At 44.8% G+C, this 15,565-nt stretch overlaps 1 protein-coding gene across 1 annotated transcript in view; it reads right to left on the reverse strand.

The window, feature by feature from the left end:
* Positions 1 to 793: 793 nt before the first annotated feature.
* pdia8 (protein disulfide isomerase family A, member 8) overlaps positions 794 to 15,565 on the reverse strand; it is an 18,605-nt gene continuing 3,833 nt past the window's right edge. Inside the window, exons 6-13 of the mRNA XM_051391022.1 lie at positions 15,392 to 15,505; positions 15,182 to 15,307; positions 13,412 to 13,594; positions 12,634 to 12,742; positions 12,334 to 12,462; positions 6,371 to 6,450; positions 1,196 to 1,253; positions 794 to 1,086 (exon numbers count right to left, since the gene is read on the reverse strand). Of these exons, the coding sequence (XP_051246982.1) occupies positions 997 to 1,086; positions 1,196 to 1,253; positions 6,371 to 6,450; positions 12,334 to 12,462; positions 12,634 to 12,742; positions 13,412 to 13,594; positions 15,182 to 15,307; positions 15,392 to 15,505 (889 nt within the window). The 3' untranslated portion in view covers positions 794 to 996. The remainder of the gene's footprint in view (positions 1,087 to 1,195; positions 1,254 to 6,370; positions 6,451 to 12,333; positions 12,463 to 12,633; positions 12,743 to 13,411; positions 13,595 to 15,181; positions 15,308 to 15,391; positions 15,506 to 15,565) is intronic.

A 15,565-nucleotide genomic window follows, 5' to 3' on the forward strand; every position in this document is an offset into this window, starting at 1 on the left:
ATAACTTCTGTTATGAATTGGCGCTATACAAATAAAATTGAATTGAATTGAATTAAGCTCTTTATTGATCCCTGTGGGGGTTCAGTGGTATTAGAGTGACATGCAGTTACAATGAGGTTGACCTTTGACCCGAGCCGCTCTGAATGAAGAAGATTTATTGATAAATAGAAAGATATATCAATAATAATCAATCTTCTCTATAATCTCATTGTTATTATTAACCATCAGTCAGATGATCAGTTTTATTAAATACAGTAGAACTCAGAGAGGCTAATCAATGTTTGACCCCAGATCAATAAATCAATACAATAATGGAAATAAGAACTTCATGTTGTCACATTGAAAATGAGTTTATCCATTAATCTATTGATCGATTCTGAAAGCATCTGATCAATAATGAAAACATCCGTCACTACCATCGTTCTTCTGTATTGATCAACGTAGCCTATCTGTGTATTGATCCTCCCGAGTGCAACACTAGCTAACCTTAGCATTAGCATTAAAGCTAACATTAAAGCTAAGCTAGTGGAACATATTGTCTGATCATGCTGTTAGCTTGATAACGTTAGCATTAACGTTAGCTTTAACGTTAGCATTAACGTTAGCATTAACGTTAGCTTTAATGTTAGCATTAACGTTAGCTTTAACGTTAGCTTTAACGTTAGCATTAACGTTAGCTTTAAGGTTAGCTTTAACGTTAGCTTTAACATTAGTAATTAAAAAACAACAGAATCATAAAAAATGTTTGTCTGATATTTTATTGATGTTTCCCACAATGCCTTTCACCCCCCCCCCAATGCAACATAAATAAATAAATAAATAAAAACTGTTTACTAATGAATCAGCAGGCAGCCTGGTAATGATGTCATGTATGACATCATGATGGACGGGAGAATCTGATTGGATTGTCTGACCATTACTTCCTGTCTCTGGTCCAGATTCTGGACATGTCCGTTGTCATGGAGACGAGCTGGTGGGTCCTGATTGGTGGATGTGTCAGAGTTCGTCTTTGGACTCGCTCAGCGCCAGACTGCGACCCGCCTCGCGCTTCAGGAACTTCAGGAAGTCTCTGAGCTCGCGCCCGCCCTGAAACACGGGAGAGACGCAACGCTGTGATGTCGCTGTGATGTCACTGTGATGTCACTGTGATGTCAGCGCGTGCTACCTTGGTGAGTTCAGTGTTATTTGCTTTTACCTCGTATCTGATTGGCTCGTCCTTCCTACCCGCTGGAGCAAAGTAAATGGTGGGAAACCTGCAGACACAGAGACACAATGAAGACCTGGACCCTGCTCAGACCTGGACCCTGTTCAGACCAGGTCCCTGTTCAGACCTGGACCCTGCTCAGACCTGGACCCTGTTCAGACCTGGTCCCTGTTCAGACCTGGACCCTGTTCAGACCTGGTCCCTGCTCAGACCTGGACCCTGTTCAGACCTGGTTGCAGGTCTAGTGTAGCCGTAGCACATAGCATCGTTAGCATTGTAGCTTATGTATGTAGCATCGTTAGTGTAATATCCTGAGATTGCTAATATTTGGTATTACCCTAGAGGGAGCTCTTGGGAATCCAGGTGTGTGTTACCTGGCAGGAAGTTACCTGGCAGGAAAGGTATAGGTAGAGGCCCCCTGGTGGCATGTGTGTGTTATGTCTGTGCTGCCTGAAATGTTTGATTGAAGCCAGAGGAGAAACCTCCTATTGAAGCCCTGGGTCCTCATCCACTATGTTATATTGGCGACGAGGATACTTTGGAGATATGCTGCACCGAGGCAGGAGCACAGAGAGTGGACTTGGCTGATTGTTTGAAGACTCCCTGAGAACAAAGGACTTGGTGAAGGGAGGAGGACACGTGTGGGTGAGATGGCAACAATAGGGACACTGCCACCATTTGATCGCAATATGCAAACTTGGGAGGAATACTGTGAAATTATGGAACACTTTTTTATTGCAAATGATGTTGATGATGAAGATAAAAAGAAATCCATATTGCTCAGTGTGGTGGGGGCACAAAACTACAGTTTGATGAGAAACCTCCTAAGTCCAGCAAAACCTGGAGAAAAGACTTTTGCACAGTTGGAAGCATTACTGAAAAACCACTTTAATCCCAAGCCAAGTGAAATCTTCCAGAGATTTAAATTTGATTCACGTATGAGAAAACCCACAGAATCTGTTGCTGAATGTGTGGCCGAATGAAGGAAACTATCCCAGGACTGTAATTATGGAGAGACATTATCACAAATGTTACGGGACAGGCTGGTGTGTGGGATAAATGATGACAGAATCCAGAGAAGATTACTATCAGAGACTGCTCTCACATTTGAAAGTGCCTTGTCTCTAGCCCAAGCTATGGAATCTGCAAATAAAAATGTGCAGGATTTGCAAATGAAAGTGGGAGCTATGTCATGTAATGCAATGAAAAGTGGTGAATCAAAGAGCTATGGAAAGGTACAAATTGACAAAGAGTGTTACCGCTGCAAGGGGAAACATGCACCCACAGACTGTCGTTTCAAAAAGGAAAAATGTCATGCATGTGGAATGATTGGACACATAGCACGAGCATGTCGCAATAAGAAAAAGGACAATGCAGAAAAGTGGACTGACAGAAGGCCAAGAGAAGGAAGAGGAAGGCGCTTCAAGCAAGAGCGCAAGGTACACTATTGTTCATCCAGAGTGGCAGAGGAGAGTGATGAGGATCAACCACTTTCTCTGTACCATGTCCAGGGCGAGGATGGAGAAGAGAGGGAGCCACCCTATAAGGTTTGCATGGACCTAAATGGGGAACCAGTGACATTTGAAGTAGATACTGGATTCTGGATTCTGGATTCTCCTCCATTAAAAAGAATCCACCTAGATTTGATAAAGATACTGCCCATTATAGTAGTTAAAGGCAGAGGTCCAAATTTATTGGGAAGATGGTGGTTGAAGCATGTTAAGCTAGACTGGGCCGAAATCAAAAGCCACGTGCAGCACATTACAAACCAACCACAATCCCTGACCCTACAGCAAGTGCTCACAAAGCATGAGGAAGTGTTTAAAAAGGAACTGGGGACCTTAAAAGGGTTTAAAGCCACTATTCAAGTGCCCGCTGATGCTACTCCCCGCTTCTATAGACCCAGGTCTGTTCCCTATGCTATGAAGCCTAAAGTTGATGCTGAGATTGAAAGGTTGATCAAAGAGGATATCATCACTCCAGTTAAATATTCAGACTGGGCTGCTCCTGTTGTTCCCTTACTCAAGCCAGACGGAGACTGTAGACTTTGTGGAGATTATAAATTAACTGTTAATAGAGTCTCCACCCTAGAACAGTACCCCATACCCAAAGTGGAGGATTTGCTGCCTGTGTTAGCCGGAGGACAGCAGTTCACTAAACTTGACATGAGTCATGCATATCAACAAATCCAAATGGATGACCAGTCTAAGAAGTATCTAACTGTGAACACTCACCGTGGCATGTTTACATATAACAGACTACCATTTGGTGTGTCCTCTGCTCCCGCGATCTTCCAAAGAACCATGGAGGGGGTCCTTCAGGGAATACCCCAAGTTGCTGTTTATTTGGATGATATTTTGGTTACCGGGGCAACTAGAGAGATGCACCTCAGGAACCTGGATGAGGTGTTAACCAGGTTGGAAGATGCTGGTCTCAGGCTAAAAAGAACCAAATGCACCTTGCTGGCTGATGAAGTTAAGTACCTTGGATACAAAGTGGATGCTAAAGGAGTTCACACTGTGGAAAACAAGGTAAAAGCTGTTGTTGATGCCCCCACACCAACTAGTGTGACAGAGCTTAAAGCTTACTTAGGCTTATTGAACTATTATAATCGCTTCCTTCCCAATCTTTCCACATTGCTTGCCCCTTTATACTATCTGTTGAAGAAGAATGTAAGCTGGGAATGGAGTGAGAGTCAAAATGAAGCTTTCCTAAAGTCTAAAGACTTATTAAAATCAGCAAACGTATTAGTGCACTATTCAGGAGACAAAGATTTAATATTGGCATGTGATGCCTCACCATACCGCGTGGGAGCTGTGCTGTCTCACAGGTTGGACAATGGAACAGAAAAACCAATCGGATTTGTCTCCCGAACCTTGACACCAGCAGAGGGAAAGTATTCGCAGCTGAATAAAGAAGGTTTGGCTGTGATTTTTGGTATAAAAAGGTTCCACAAATACCTCTATGGCAGGAACTTTACAATTGTAACAGATCACAAGCCCCTGATTTCACTGTTCAATGAAACTAAACCTGTACCTCAGATGGTTTCACCACGGGTTCAGCGGTGGGCTGTTTGGCTCAGAGCTTATGAGTATCATATAGTGTACAGGCCAGGAAAACAAAATGCGAATGCAGATGCCCTCAGTAGGCTTCCCTTGCCAGAGGCACGCCCTGCTGTAGGAGGGGAGGAGGAGCTAGTGCTGATGCTGGATGTGATGGATGATGCACCTGTATCCACAGAACAAGTAAGACAATGGACAGCCAAAGATGTAACACTGTTGCATGTACATGAGTTTGTGTTAAGAGGATGGCCCGCTGCAGTAGAGCCTCAATTCATGCCTTATTTTACCCGACGCTTAGAATAAAGTGTTCGAGATGGATGTGTGCTGTGGGGTGCTCGGGTCATTATTCCTCAGCAAGGAAGAAAAATGTTGCTGAAGTTGCTGCATCAGTCCCATCCAGGAATGTCTAGGATGAAAGGTTTGGCAAGGTCATATGTCATGTCAAAGCCTGTCAATGGCACAGCAAGTCCCCTACAACAGCACCATTACATCCATGGGAATGGCCGGAGAAGCCATGGACTCGACTTCACATGGATTATGCGGGTCCCTTTTTAGGCAAAATGTTTTTGGTGCTGGTTGATTCACATTCTAAGTGGATGGATGTATATTCAGTAAAAACAGCAACCACTCATGTTACCCTTGAGAAACTCAGACAAAGCTTCAGTATCCATGGATTACCAAAAATGTTGGTGAGTGATAATGCTACCTGCTTTACAAGTGTTGAGTTTGCAGATTTCATGTCCAAAAATGGTATAAAACATGTGACTTCTGCCCCTTTTCATCCTTCGTCTAATGGGTTGGCCGAAAGAGCAGTTCAGACCTTTAAGGAGGAGATGAAGAGGATGCAAGGAGGAAAGGAGAGCTTGGAAACTAAAGTGTCGAGATTCCTGTTTAGTTACAAGATCACTCCACACTCTACCACAGATTTGTCCCCGGCAGAGATGCTCATGTCCAGGAGGCCCCGGTCCATGTTTGGTTTGTTACTCCCGGACTTGAAAACCAAGATGGAAAAGAAACAATGGAAACAAAAAGCTCATCATGATAAGACTATCAAACTCAGATGTTTTAATCCAGGAAATCTAGTTTTTACAAAGAACTATGGATACGGTCCCAAGTGGATCCCTGGAACCATTGAGAGCTGCACAGGTCCACTGTCATATACCGTTCTCACTGAGAATGGACAGGTTTTGAAGAGACATGTTGATCAGATCAGGAGGAGGGATCCAAGCAGACTTCCTGAACTAGATCCCAGTACACCCCAGGTTGTAACTAACCCACCAACTGTGGTGCCAGAACAAGTACCGTCCTCTGTATCTGTCTGTCCAACAACCCCTGTGAAGAACTCTGAGAGTGGTCTACCTAAGCTGGAGAGTGCGCCTAGTCCTGTAGTGCAGGAACCACAAACACCAAGCTTGAGACGCTCTACTAGAGAGAGGCGTCCTCCGGACTATTATAGACCATAAATGTATGGCTAACAGACGGAGAATGAATTGGATAATTAATTTCAGTTACTAAAATTCTTAGAGGGAATTAAAGGCTAAGTTGTGAAAGTGAAGAAAAAATATACACTGTATGTTATTATAATTTTGAGGAACTAAGATTTAAGTGAGGAACATGTATAATGTAATTTAATTTTAATTTTACTTTCAGTTAAGTGATGGCTGCAGACCTGAGAGGGGAGGGATGTAATATCCTGAGATTGCTAATATTTGGTATTACCCTAGAGGGAGCTCTTGGGAATCCAAGTGTGTGTTACCTGGCAGGAAGTTACCTGCCAGGAAAGGTATACGTAGAGGCCCCCTGGTGGCATGTGTGTGTTATGTCTGTGCTGCCTGAAATGTTTGATTAAAGCCACAAGAAACCTCCTATTGAAGCCCTGGGTCCTCCTTTGTCAAATGCTGATCCACTATGTTATAGTTAGCATCATAGCTTATGTATGTAGCATTGTTAGCATTGTAGCTTATGTATGTAGCATCGTTAGCATTGTAGCTTATGTATGTAGCATCGTTAGCATCATAGCTTATGTATGTAGCATCGTTAGCATCGTAGCTTATGTATGTAGCATTGTTAGCATTGTCTCAGACCTGGGAACTGTAGAACTCACCCGTGGACGTCGTAACCCAGCGGGATGTCGTTGTCAACGGCGTTCATCTTGGCGACCACGATGTTTGGATCAGAGTACAGCTGACAGACAGAGAGAGAGAGAGAGACAGACAGAGAGACAGACAGAGAGAGAGACACAGAGAGACAGACAGAGCAAATATTAGCACATATTGTATATATTTTATTATTAATTGTTGAAAAATGGCGCCGTCCTAGCGGAGCCTGTTGTAGTAGCTCTGGTATTACTGTCAGCTTTTAGTGATTTTAGTTGTTTTGTAGTTTGTTTTTATATCTTCATTTTTTATTGCTTCTTCGCACCACTCTACGTGGAGATGCTTTTTACCACACTTTATTGCACTTTGGTCTCTCCGGATGACTGGGAGCCATGCCTGCAACAATGCCTGCAACTCCTCCGTTTCCACTCGCGACCAGCTGATGGCCCTGAGCTACCCGACCCTCTATACCGGAGAGAGACCCTCCATACCGGAGAGAGACCCTCCATACCGGAGGAGCTCCTCCATACTAGAGGAGACCCTCTATACCGGAGAGAAACCCTCCATACCGGAGGAGCTCCTCCATACCGGAGAGAGACCCTCCTTACCGGAGGAGCTCCTCCATACCGGAGGAGACCCTCCATACCGGAGAGAGACCCTCCTTGCCGGAGGAGACCCTCCATACCGGAGGAGCTCCTCCATACCGGAGGAGACCCTCCATACCGGAGAGAGACCCTCCTTACCAGAGGAGCTCCTCCATAGCGGAGAGAGACCCTCCATACCGGAGGAGACCCTCCATACCGGAGAGAGACCCTCCATACCGGAGAGAGACCCTCCTTACCGGAGAGAGACCCTCCTTACCGGAGGAGACCCTCCATACCGGAGGAGCTCCTCCATACCGGAGAGAGACCCTCCATACCGGAGAGAGCTCCTCCATACCGGAGAGAGCTCAAGAGCGGGGGTTAACCCTTTAGGCGCCGGGTTTTATTTTTAAAAATACTAGATTTTGACATCTAAATTTCAGGAGGCTCTGGCTTGAAAGTAATTTGAGATAGAGACAAAGTGTAAATGACACAAATATTGAGAATGACCTCAAGTTTATCTAGGGAGTACATTTTCCCATCTAATTTGCATATTATGATGTCATATGGCGGCGGCCATATTGGATTATGTAATTTCCATGAAATACCTGATATTTTGAAAGAGAGTTGAACTTATTTCATCATATTCACCCCCCTCCAGCTCACTAATCGACCGACCGTCATCTCCCCTTCAGAATCAGAGTCAGCGAATAGGAGACCCATCACTTCCCGAAGCGTCAACTTTTTGCTTGTCATTTTCGTTTATTTCGTCTGAATAATGCTGCTTTCCATTTCAATTCAATTCAATTTTATTTGTATAGCGCCAATTCATAACAGAAGTTATCTCAGGACACTTTTCAAATAGAGCAGGTCTAGACCGAACTCTTTAACATTAATTACAGAGACCCAACAGTACCACCATTAGCAATGTCTCGTGAACTCGGAACCCGAGTTAGAAAGTGTAAATCTCGCAGCTATCTCGCGAGATTTCACAGAGACACACCCCCTTTTGGTCGAAATTTCAGCCGTCCCACTCGGGGTGCCTCAGGGTACCTCGAGCTAAACGGGGGGGCACGTACGACTCGCAAAACAAAGATGGCAGCGCCCATATTAAGATGTATTTTCTTTGTATTTGTACTACGTTGGTCGTTTTAATGTCGATTTTAAATGCTCCAACACACTTGTTTACATTGCTGCTTTAGTCCGGTCACCAATTTATGCATTGCACGGTGTTGCTGTGAGTTCAATACAATGTAAAGTTTTGTTTTCGAGCTGGTTTGCTAAATAGGCTAATGTAGCTAACAATAACACTAGCCCGCCACTGCCCCTGGTTGCTCGAGAGAAACGACACAGCACTTGTTGAAATTGAATGGGCGAAAATGGCAAAATAATATTGAAATGTAAGACTTGCAATAACGGAGTTACTTGAAATGTTAGTGTTTCTGTTGAAAAACTATTATTTCACATTGCACTTGTTTAGAGCCACAAGCAATAACAACACAGCTGCTGCACTTCTTTCCGACTCGTAATGCCCAAAGACAAACTGGAACGCTGTAAGTGGTACAAGCCAGGCAATGACGTCACGCTCTCGCAGCAGAACAACTCGGGTTCCGAGTTCACGAGGCAAATGGAAAGCAGCATAACTCCAAAATCCAGCAATACTGCTTCAGCATAAATAGCGCCGTGGCACACTATTAACAGTTTGGACGGGACTTCCTCGAACATTTTGCATGAAAGCATGGCATATTCCTGAGCTAAGGTCTAAGTATGGGATGTCTGCCAACTAGTGGAGGGGAGTATGAACGAGATATAACACTCTATTCTGAGAAAACTGCTGTTTGATTCAGTACCGCGTGTCGCTTGTCGCAATTTTGCGACTTTGGCGCTTAAAGGGTTAAACGGAGGATGGAGAAGAGAAAGTTTAAACCCTACATCCCTGCAGTCATCACTGGAAACGTGAGGTCTTGAATACATTGGGTTCTGCATAGACAACACCATCCCCACTAAAAAGGTCCGCTGTTACCCAAACAACAAACTGAAGGCCCTTCTCAGCGAGAAGAAGAGGGCCTTTAGATCAGGGGACCGAGCAGAACCCAAACGGGTACACAGAGAGCTCAAACGCAGCATCAGTGAGAGCAAGGACAACTACAGGAGAAAACTGGAAGACAGCAACTCCAGGGAAGTGTGGAGTGGGATGAAAGAGATCACCGGCTTTCAGAGAGGAGGGGGGCCAGCTGGGGGGAACGAACAACGAGCCAAAGAGTTGAACCAGTTCTTCAATAGGTTCAACTCTGAAGGCTGTTACATAGTCGCCGTTCCCGACCTGTAGCGCGACAATGTGACATCACGGGAGTGCCGTAACTATTTATACTTACTGATTTCTCACCATGAATTCTGGCACCTCTGGGCATCCCTGTGTTCCTTCATTTAAGGATCGTACAGATGCCTGTAGAGGCGCACTTGCCCGGAAAGCTTGCCCTCAAACTCGTCCATCTTCCTGTTTCCGCTTTGGCGCGCTCAGCTGAAAAAAAGAGTGGTGCATGACCTGGCACGACCTGGCCTAATGGTGCTATCCATTTGTCTTTTGAACTCGGAACCCGAGGTGGAAAATGTAAATCTTGCAGCTATCTCGCGACATAATAACACTAGAGACAATAACACTAGCCTGCCACTGCCGCTGGAGGCCCCCGGTGGCCCCTGGTGGCTCGAGACAAACGCCACAGCACTTGTTTAAATTGAAATAGGCAAAAATGGCAAAATATTATTGAAGACTTGCAATAATGGAATTACTTGAAATGTTAGTGTTTCTGTAGAAAAACATTATTTCACATTGAGCTTGTTTAGAAGAGCCACAAACAATAATAACACAGCTGCTGCACTTCTTTCCGACTCGTAATGCCCAAAGACAAATGGAACGCTATAAGTGGTACAAGCCAGGCAATGACATCACGTTCTTGCGGCAGAACAACTCGGGCTCCGAGTTCATGAGACAAATGGATAGCACCATAAATCCTGGCGCGCCAGCGAGATCTAGGTCATTTTGACGTCACATTGTCGCGCTACAGGTCGGGAATGGTGAGTATGTAACACCCTTAACTCCCCCACAACAGCAACAACCCCATGACACTCCTACAACCCCCCACCACCTCCTGCCCCACACCACCCTCATCATCCCCATCCCCCACCCCCCTGCTGACATCCACCACGGACTCTTTCACCCCTCCCACCCCTAGGACATCCTCACATCTCCCACAGCCCCCTGCCACCTCCTGCAGCAGACACCTCTCTGCATCACCTTTGTCATCCCCACCCCCCAACCTACTGCTGACACCCATCGCAGACCCTGCCACATATCCAACCACCCAATCTGGACTTCAAATCACATCCAGCCAGGTGAGGAGAGAGCTGGAGAGTCTCTAACAGAGGAAAGCTGCTGGACTGGATCAGCCCCATGTTGGGGTTGATGATGCCCTGATCTACCTGCTGCAGAAGGCTTACTCCTCCCTGGACAGACCCAACACTTCAGTCCGCGTCATGTTTTTTGATTTTTCCAGTGCCTTCAACACCATCCAGCCCGGATTGCTGAAGGCCAAACTGGAGGACATGCAGGTAAGTGCTCCCCTCATCACATGGGTCGATGACTATATGACGGGCAGACCGCAGTTTGTGAGACTCGAGAACTGTGTGTCTGACCGTCTGATTAGTAACATCAGGGCCCCCCAGGGAACTGTACTGTCTCCCTTCCTCTTCACCACCTACACTGTAGACTTTAAGTACTGCAATGAGTCGTGTCATCTGCAGAAATTCTCTGATGACACGACTGTCGTTGGGTGTGTTGAGAGTGGGAGGGAGGCTGAGTACAGGGACCTGGTTGATCGCTTTGTGAAGTGGTGTGGGGAGAACCACCTGCAGCTGAACGTGGCAAAGACAAAGGAGATGGTGGTGGATTTTAGGAGGAACAAGCCCCTGCCCTCTCCTGTCAGCATCGGCCGGACCGATGTGGATATGGTGTCGGCGTATAAGTACTTGGGTGTCACAGTGGACAATAAACTGGACTGGTCAACAAATACAGAGGCCATCTAAAAGAAGGGCCTGAGCCGGCTTTACTTCCTGAGGAGGCTCAGGTCCTTCAATGTCTGCAACAGGATGCTACAGATGTTCTATCAGTCTGTTGTGGCGAGCACCATCTTCTTTTCTGCGGTGTCCTGGGGTGCGGGCATCAAGGCAAAGGACGCCAACAGACTGGACAAACTCATTAAAAAGGCTGAATCTGTTGTTGGCTTGAAGCTTGTCACCCTGCAGGAGGTGGGGGAGGAGAGGATGCTGGCAAAACTGCTGGCAATCATGGACAATCCCTCCCACCCCCTCCACACAACACTGGACAAGCTAAAGAGCAGCTTCAGCAACAGACTCATTCAACCACGCTGCTCTAAGGAACGATACAGGAGATCGTTCCTCCCCACTGTTATAAGACTGTATAACTCATCTGCCTCTGTCAGATCCACAATCACAGAACTGGACTAAATCTACCTGTGGAACATAAACTTCATCATATACTATCATATGTGATATGTGTTAAACCATGTTGATATTATATATCATATTTATACAATATATTATTATATTAATATTATATTATTATTGCTATTATTATTATTATTATATATTACAACTATTATTATTATTATATAACAATATAACAATAAGATATTATCTATTGTGTGTATATCTTCTCGTATAGTCAAGTATCTATTATACATATGCTTTATATCATATCTTGTGTATATATATATATGTGTACATATTATATATATATTGTGTATATATATTACAGTATGTATGTATGCACACTTTGCACAGGCTGAATATATGACACACGTTTACATTATATCAATATTAATGTATAATATCTATGTGTATACATCTGTTCAGTCATCATATATATTATTATTATTATATTATTATAAATATGTTTAATATTATCATTATATACTATAATTATTATATACTGTTATTAACAATAACACTACCATCATATCCTCAGTACTATTACCACTATCTTACAACTACAACTCTTTGCACCTTACCTACCTATTTATCTTTTTTATCTTTTCTAAGTATTTTATTCTATTGTAATATTTTATTGTATTTTAATGTACCTGGCTGCCATGACGACCCAATTTCCCTTCTGGGATTAATAAAGTCTATCTGTCTATTAATATAAGGTACATTGTATTGTTTACTTAAACACACGGGGACAAAATTGTTGGTACTCTTCCATTAAAGAAAGAAAAACCCACAATGGTCACTGTGTGTGTGTGTGTGTGTGTGTGTCTATCTGTCTGTCTATGTGTCTGTGATGAAGATGATGAAGATGATGATGTACGTACCGTGTCAGCTAGCTCTCTGTAGACCGGCTCCAGTTTCTTGCAGTGTGCACAGGACGGAGAGTAAAACTGGATCAGAACGTCTTTATCTGGATCATTGACGATGTCGTCAAAAGACTCGGCAACAACCATCTGCAGCACATCAGGGTCAGAGGTCAGAAGTCAGGGGTCAGAGTGTAGTAGTGGAAGCCCATCACATGAGCTGTGTCAGTTCCTGTTCCGCCACTAAATCTGTTTTAAATCGATGTTAGCTTCTCCATAACAGGCTAACCTCAATGTTAGCTTCTGAACAGTCAGACTCACCTGGACAGCAGCAGAGTTTCTCTCAGGAACAGGTTCAGACTTTATGTAACGTTTGAGTCGACCTGCCAGGTAATCGTCCAGAAACCTTTCCAACGACTGACCGTCCCTCCTGAGACACACACACACGCACGACACACACACACACACACACACACACACACACACACACACACACACAGACACACGCAGACACACACACACACACACACACACACACACACACACACACACACACACACACACACACACGCACACACACACACACACACACACACACACACACACACACGCACAGACACACACACACACACACACACACACACACACACACACACACACACACACACACACACAGACACACACACACACACACACACACACACACACACACACACACACACACACACACACGCAGACACACAAAAAAAAAAACACACACACACACACACACACACACACACACACACACACACACACACACACATTTAAACACTTAACCACAGCTGGTAATCTGATTCCTCAACTAATAATAATGTGTGAGGTCATACAGGTGAGCAGAGTAAAACTGCTCTCTCGCAGTGCATCTTTTTAGCCCTGTTGGCCCGGGTACATTTAGCCCTGTTGGCCCGGGTACATTTAGCCCTGTTGGCCCGGGTACATTTAGCCCTGTTGGCCCGGGTACATTTAGCCCTGTTGGCCCTGGTACATTTAGCCCTGTTGGCCCGGGTACATTTAGCCCTGTTGGCCCTGGTACATTTAGCCCTGTTGGACTACGTACGTGAACTCCTCTCTCATGGTGTACTTTTGGCCCAGTTTGGTCCGGAGGGTGACGAAGGGCAGCTCTCCTCCGTCTGACGTTCCCAGACCAAAGTCTTCCTCCAGCTCAGACAGGAAGTCCTTCTTATTGGCGATTGAAAATGTCAAGCCCCGCCCAGAGTACTTAGATGCCACCTTCATCACCCTGGCAACAAGACACAGGAGACGGGGCTTAACCACAAACACTTTACACAAGTGTTACCTGTGTGTAAGTTACCTGTGTGTTACGTGTGTGTATGTTACCTGTGTGTGTGTTATCTGTGTGTATGTTAACTGTGTGTTACCTGTGTGTGTGTTACCTGTGTGTATGTTACCTGTGTGTGTGTTACCTGTGTGTATGTTACCTGTGTGTTACCTGTGTGTGTGTTACCTGTGTGTATGTTACCTGTGTGTTTACCTGTGTGTGTGTTACCTGTGTTTTACCTGTGTGTGTGTTACCTGTGTGTATGTTACCTGTGTGTTACCTGTGTGTGTGTTACCTGTGTGTATGTTACCTGTGTGTTACCTGTGTGTGTGTTACCTGTGTTTTACCTGTGTGTGTGTTACCTGTGTGTATGTTACCTGTGTGTGTTACCTGTGTGTATATTACCTGTGTGTGTATGTTACCTGTGTGTGTGTTACCTGTGTGTATGTTACCTGTGTGTGTGTTACCTGTGTGTTACTGTGTGTACCTGTGTGTTACCTGTGTGTGTGTTACCTGTGTGTATGTTACCTGTGTGTTACCTGTGTGTGTGTTACCTGTGTGTATGTTACCTGTGTGTGTTACCTTTGTGTATGTTACCTGTGTGTATGTTACCTGTGTGTATGTTACCTGTGTGTGTTACCTGTGTGTATGTTACCTGTGTGTGTTACCTGTGTGTTACCTGTGTGTATGTTACCTGTGTGTATGTTACCTGTGTGTATGTTACCTGTGTGTGTTACCTGTGTGTATGTTACCTGTGTGTGTTACCTGTGTGTTACCTGTGTGTATGTTACCTGTGTGTATGTTACCTGTGTGTGTTACCTGTGTGTATGTTACCTGTGTGTGTATGTTACCTGTGTGTGTGTTACCTGTGTGTATGTTACCTGTGTGTATGTGTTACCTGTGTGTGTTACCTGTGTGTATGTTACCTGTGTGTATGTTACCTGTGTGTATGTTACCTGTGTGTATGTTACCTGTGTGTATGTTACCTGTGTGTATGTTTACCTGTGTGTATGTTACCTGTGTGTGTTACCTGTGTGTTACCTGTGTGTATGTTACCTGTGTGTATGTTACCTGTGTGTATTACCTGTTTACCTGTGTGTGTTACCTGTGTGTGTTACCTGTGTGTATGTTACCTGTGTGTGTTACCTGTGTGTATGTTACCTGTGTGTATGTTACCTGTGTGTGTTACCTGTGTGTATGTTACCTGTGTGTATGTTACCTGTGTGTGTTACCTGTGTGTATGTTACCTGTGTGTATGTTACCTGTGTGTGTTACCTGTGTGTATGTTACCTGTGTGTATGTTACCTGTGTGTGTTACCTGTGTGTATGTTACCTGTGTGTATGTTACCTGTGTGTGTTACCTGTGTGTATGTTACCTGTGTGTATGTTACCTGTGTATGTTACCTGTGTGTATGTTACCTGTGTGTGTTACCTGTGTGTATGTTACCTGTGTGTATGTTACCTGTGTGTATGTTACCTGTGTGTGTTACCTGTGTGTATGTTACCTGTGTGTATGTTACCTGTGTGTGTTACCTGTGTGTATGTTACCTGTTCCTCCAGTAGTTGGACTGGGGGATGTTGTGATGGTAGTCCAGGTCGTAGTACGCTGTCAGCAGGTCCCGGACTCTCAGACGGTCTCTGTTCTCCACGGTCATGTGAGGACACAGGCCATAACTACAGACAGACAGGTAGAGAGAAAGACAGGTAGGTCCTCCAGGTGTTCACCAGGTGTGCTGACTGACTGAAGGGAAAACTTACATGTGATCTCTGATGAAGCGTCTCAGAGAGCCGATGGTCAGATAATCAGTGAAGACCACGACGCTGTCCTCAAACTTATTGTTCAGTCTGGGAGGTCTGAACAGCAGCACACACCTGGAACACACACACACTGTCAGTGCACAGGTAGAACTCACCTGTACACGCTGGGTTCAG

The sequence above is a fragment of the Dicentrarchus labrax genome, unplaced genomic scaffold (assembly GCF_905237075.1).
Source record: "Dicentrarchus labrax unplaced genomic scaffold, dlabrax2021, whole genome shotgun sequence".
NCBI lineage: Eukaryota > Metazoa > Chordata > Actinopteri > Moronidae > Dicentrarchus > Dicentrarchus labrax.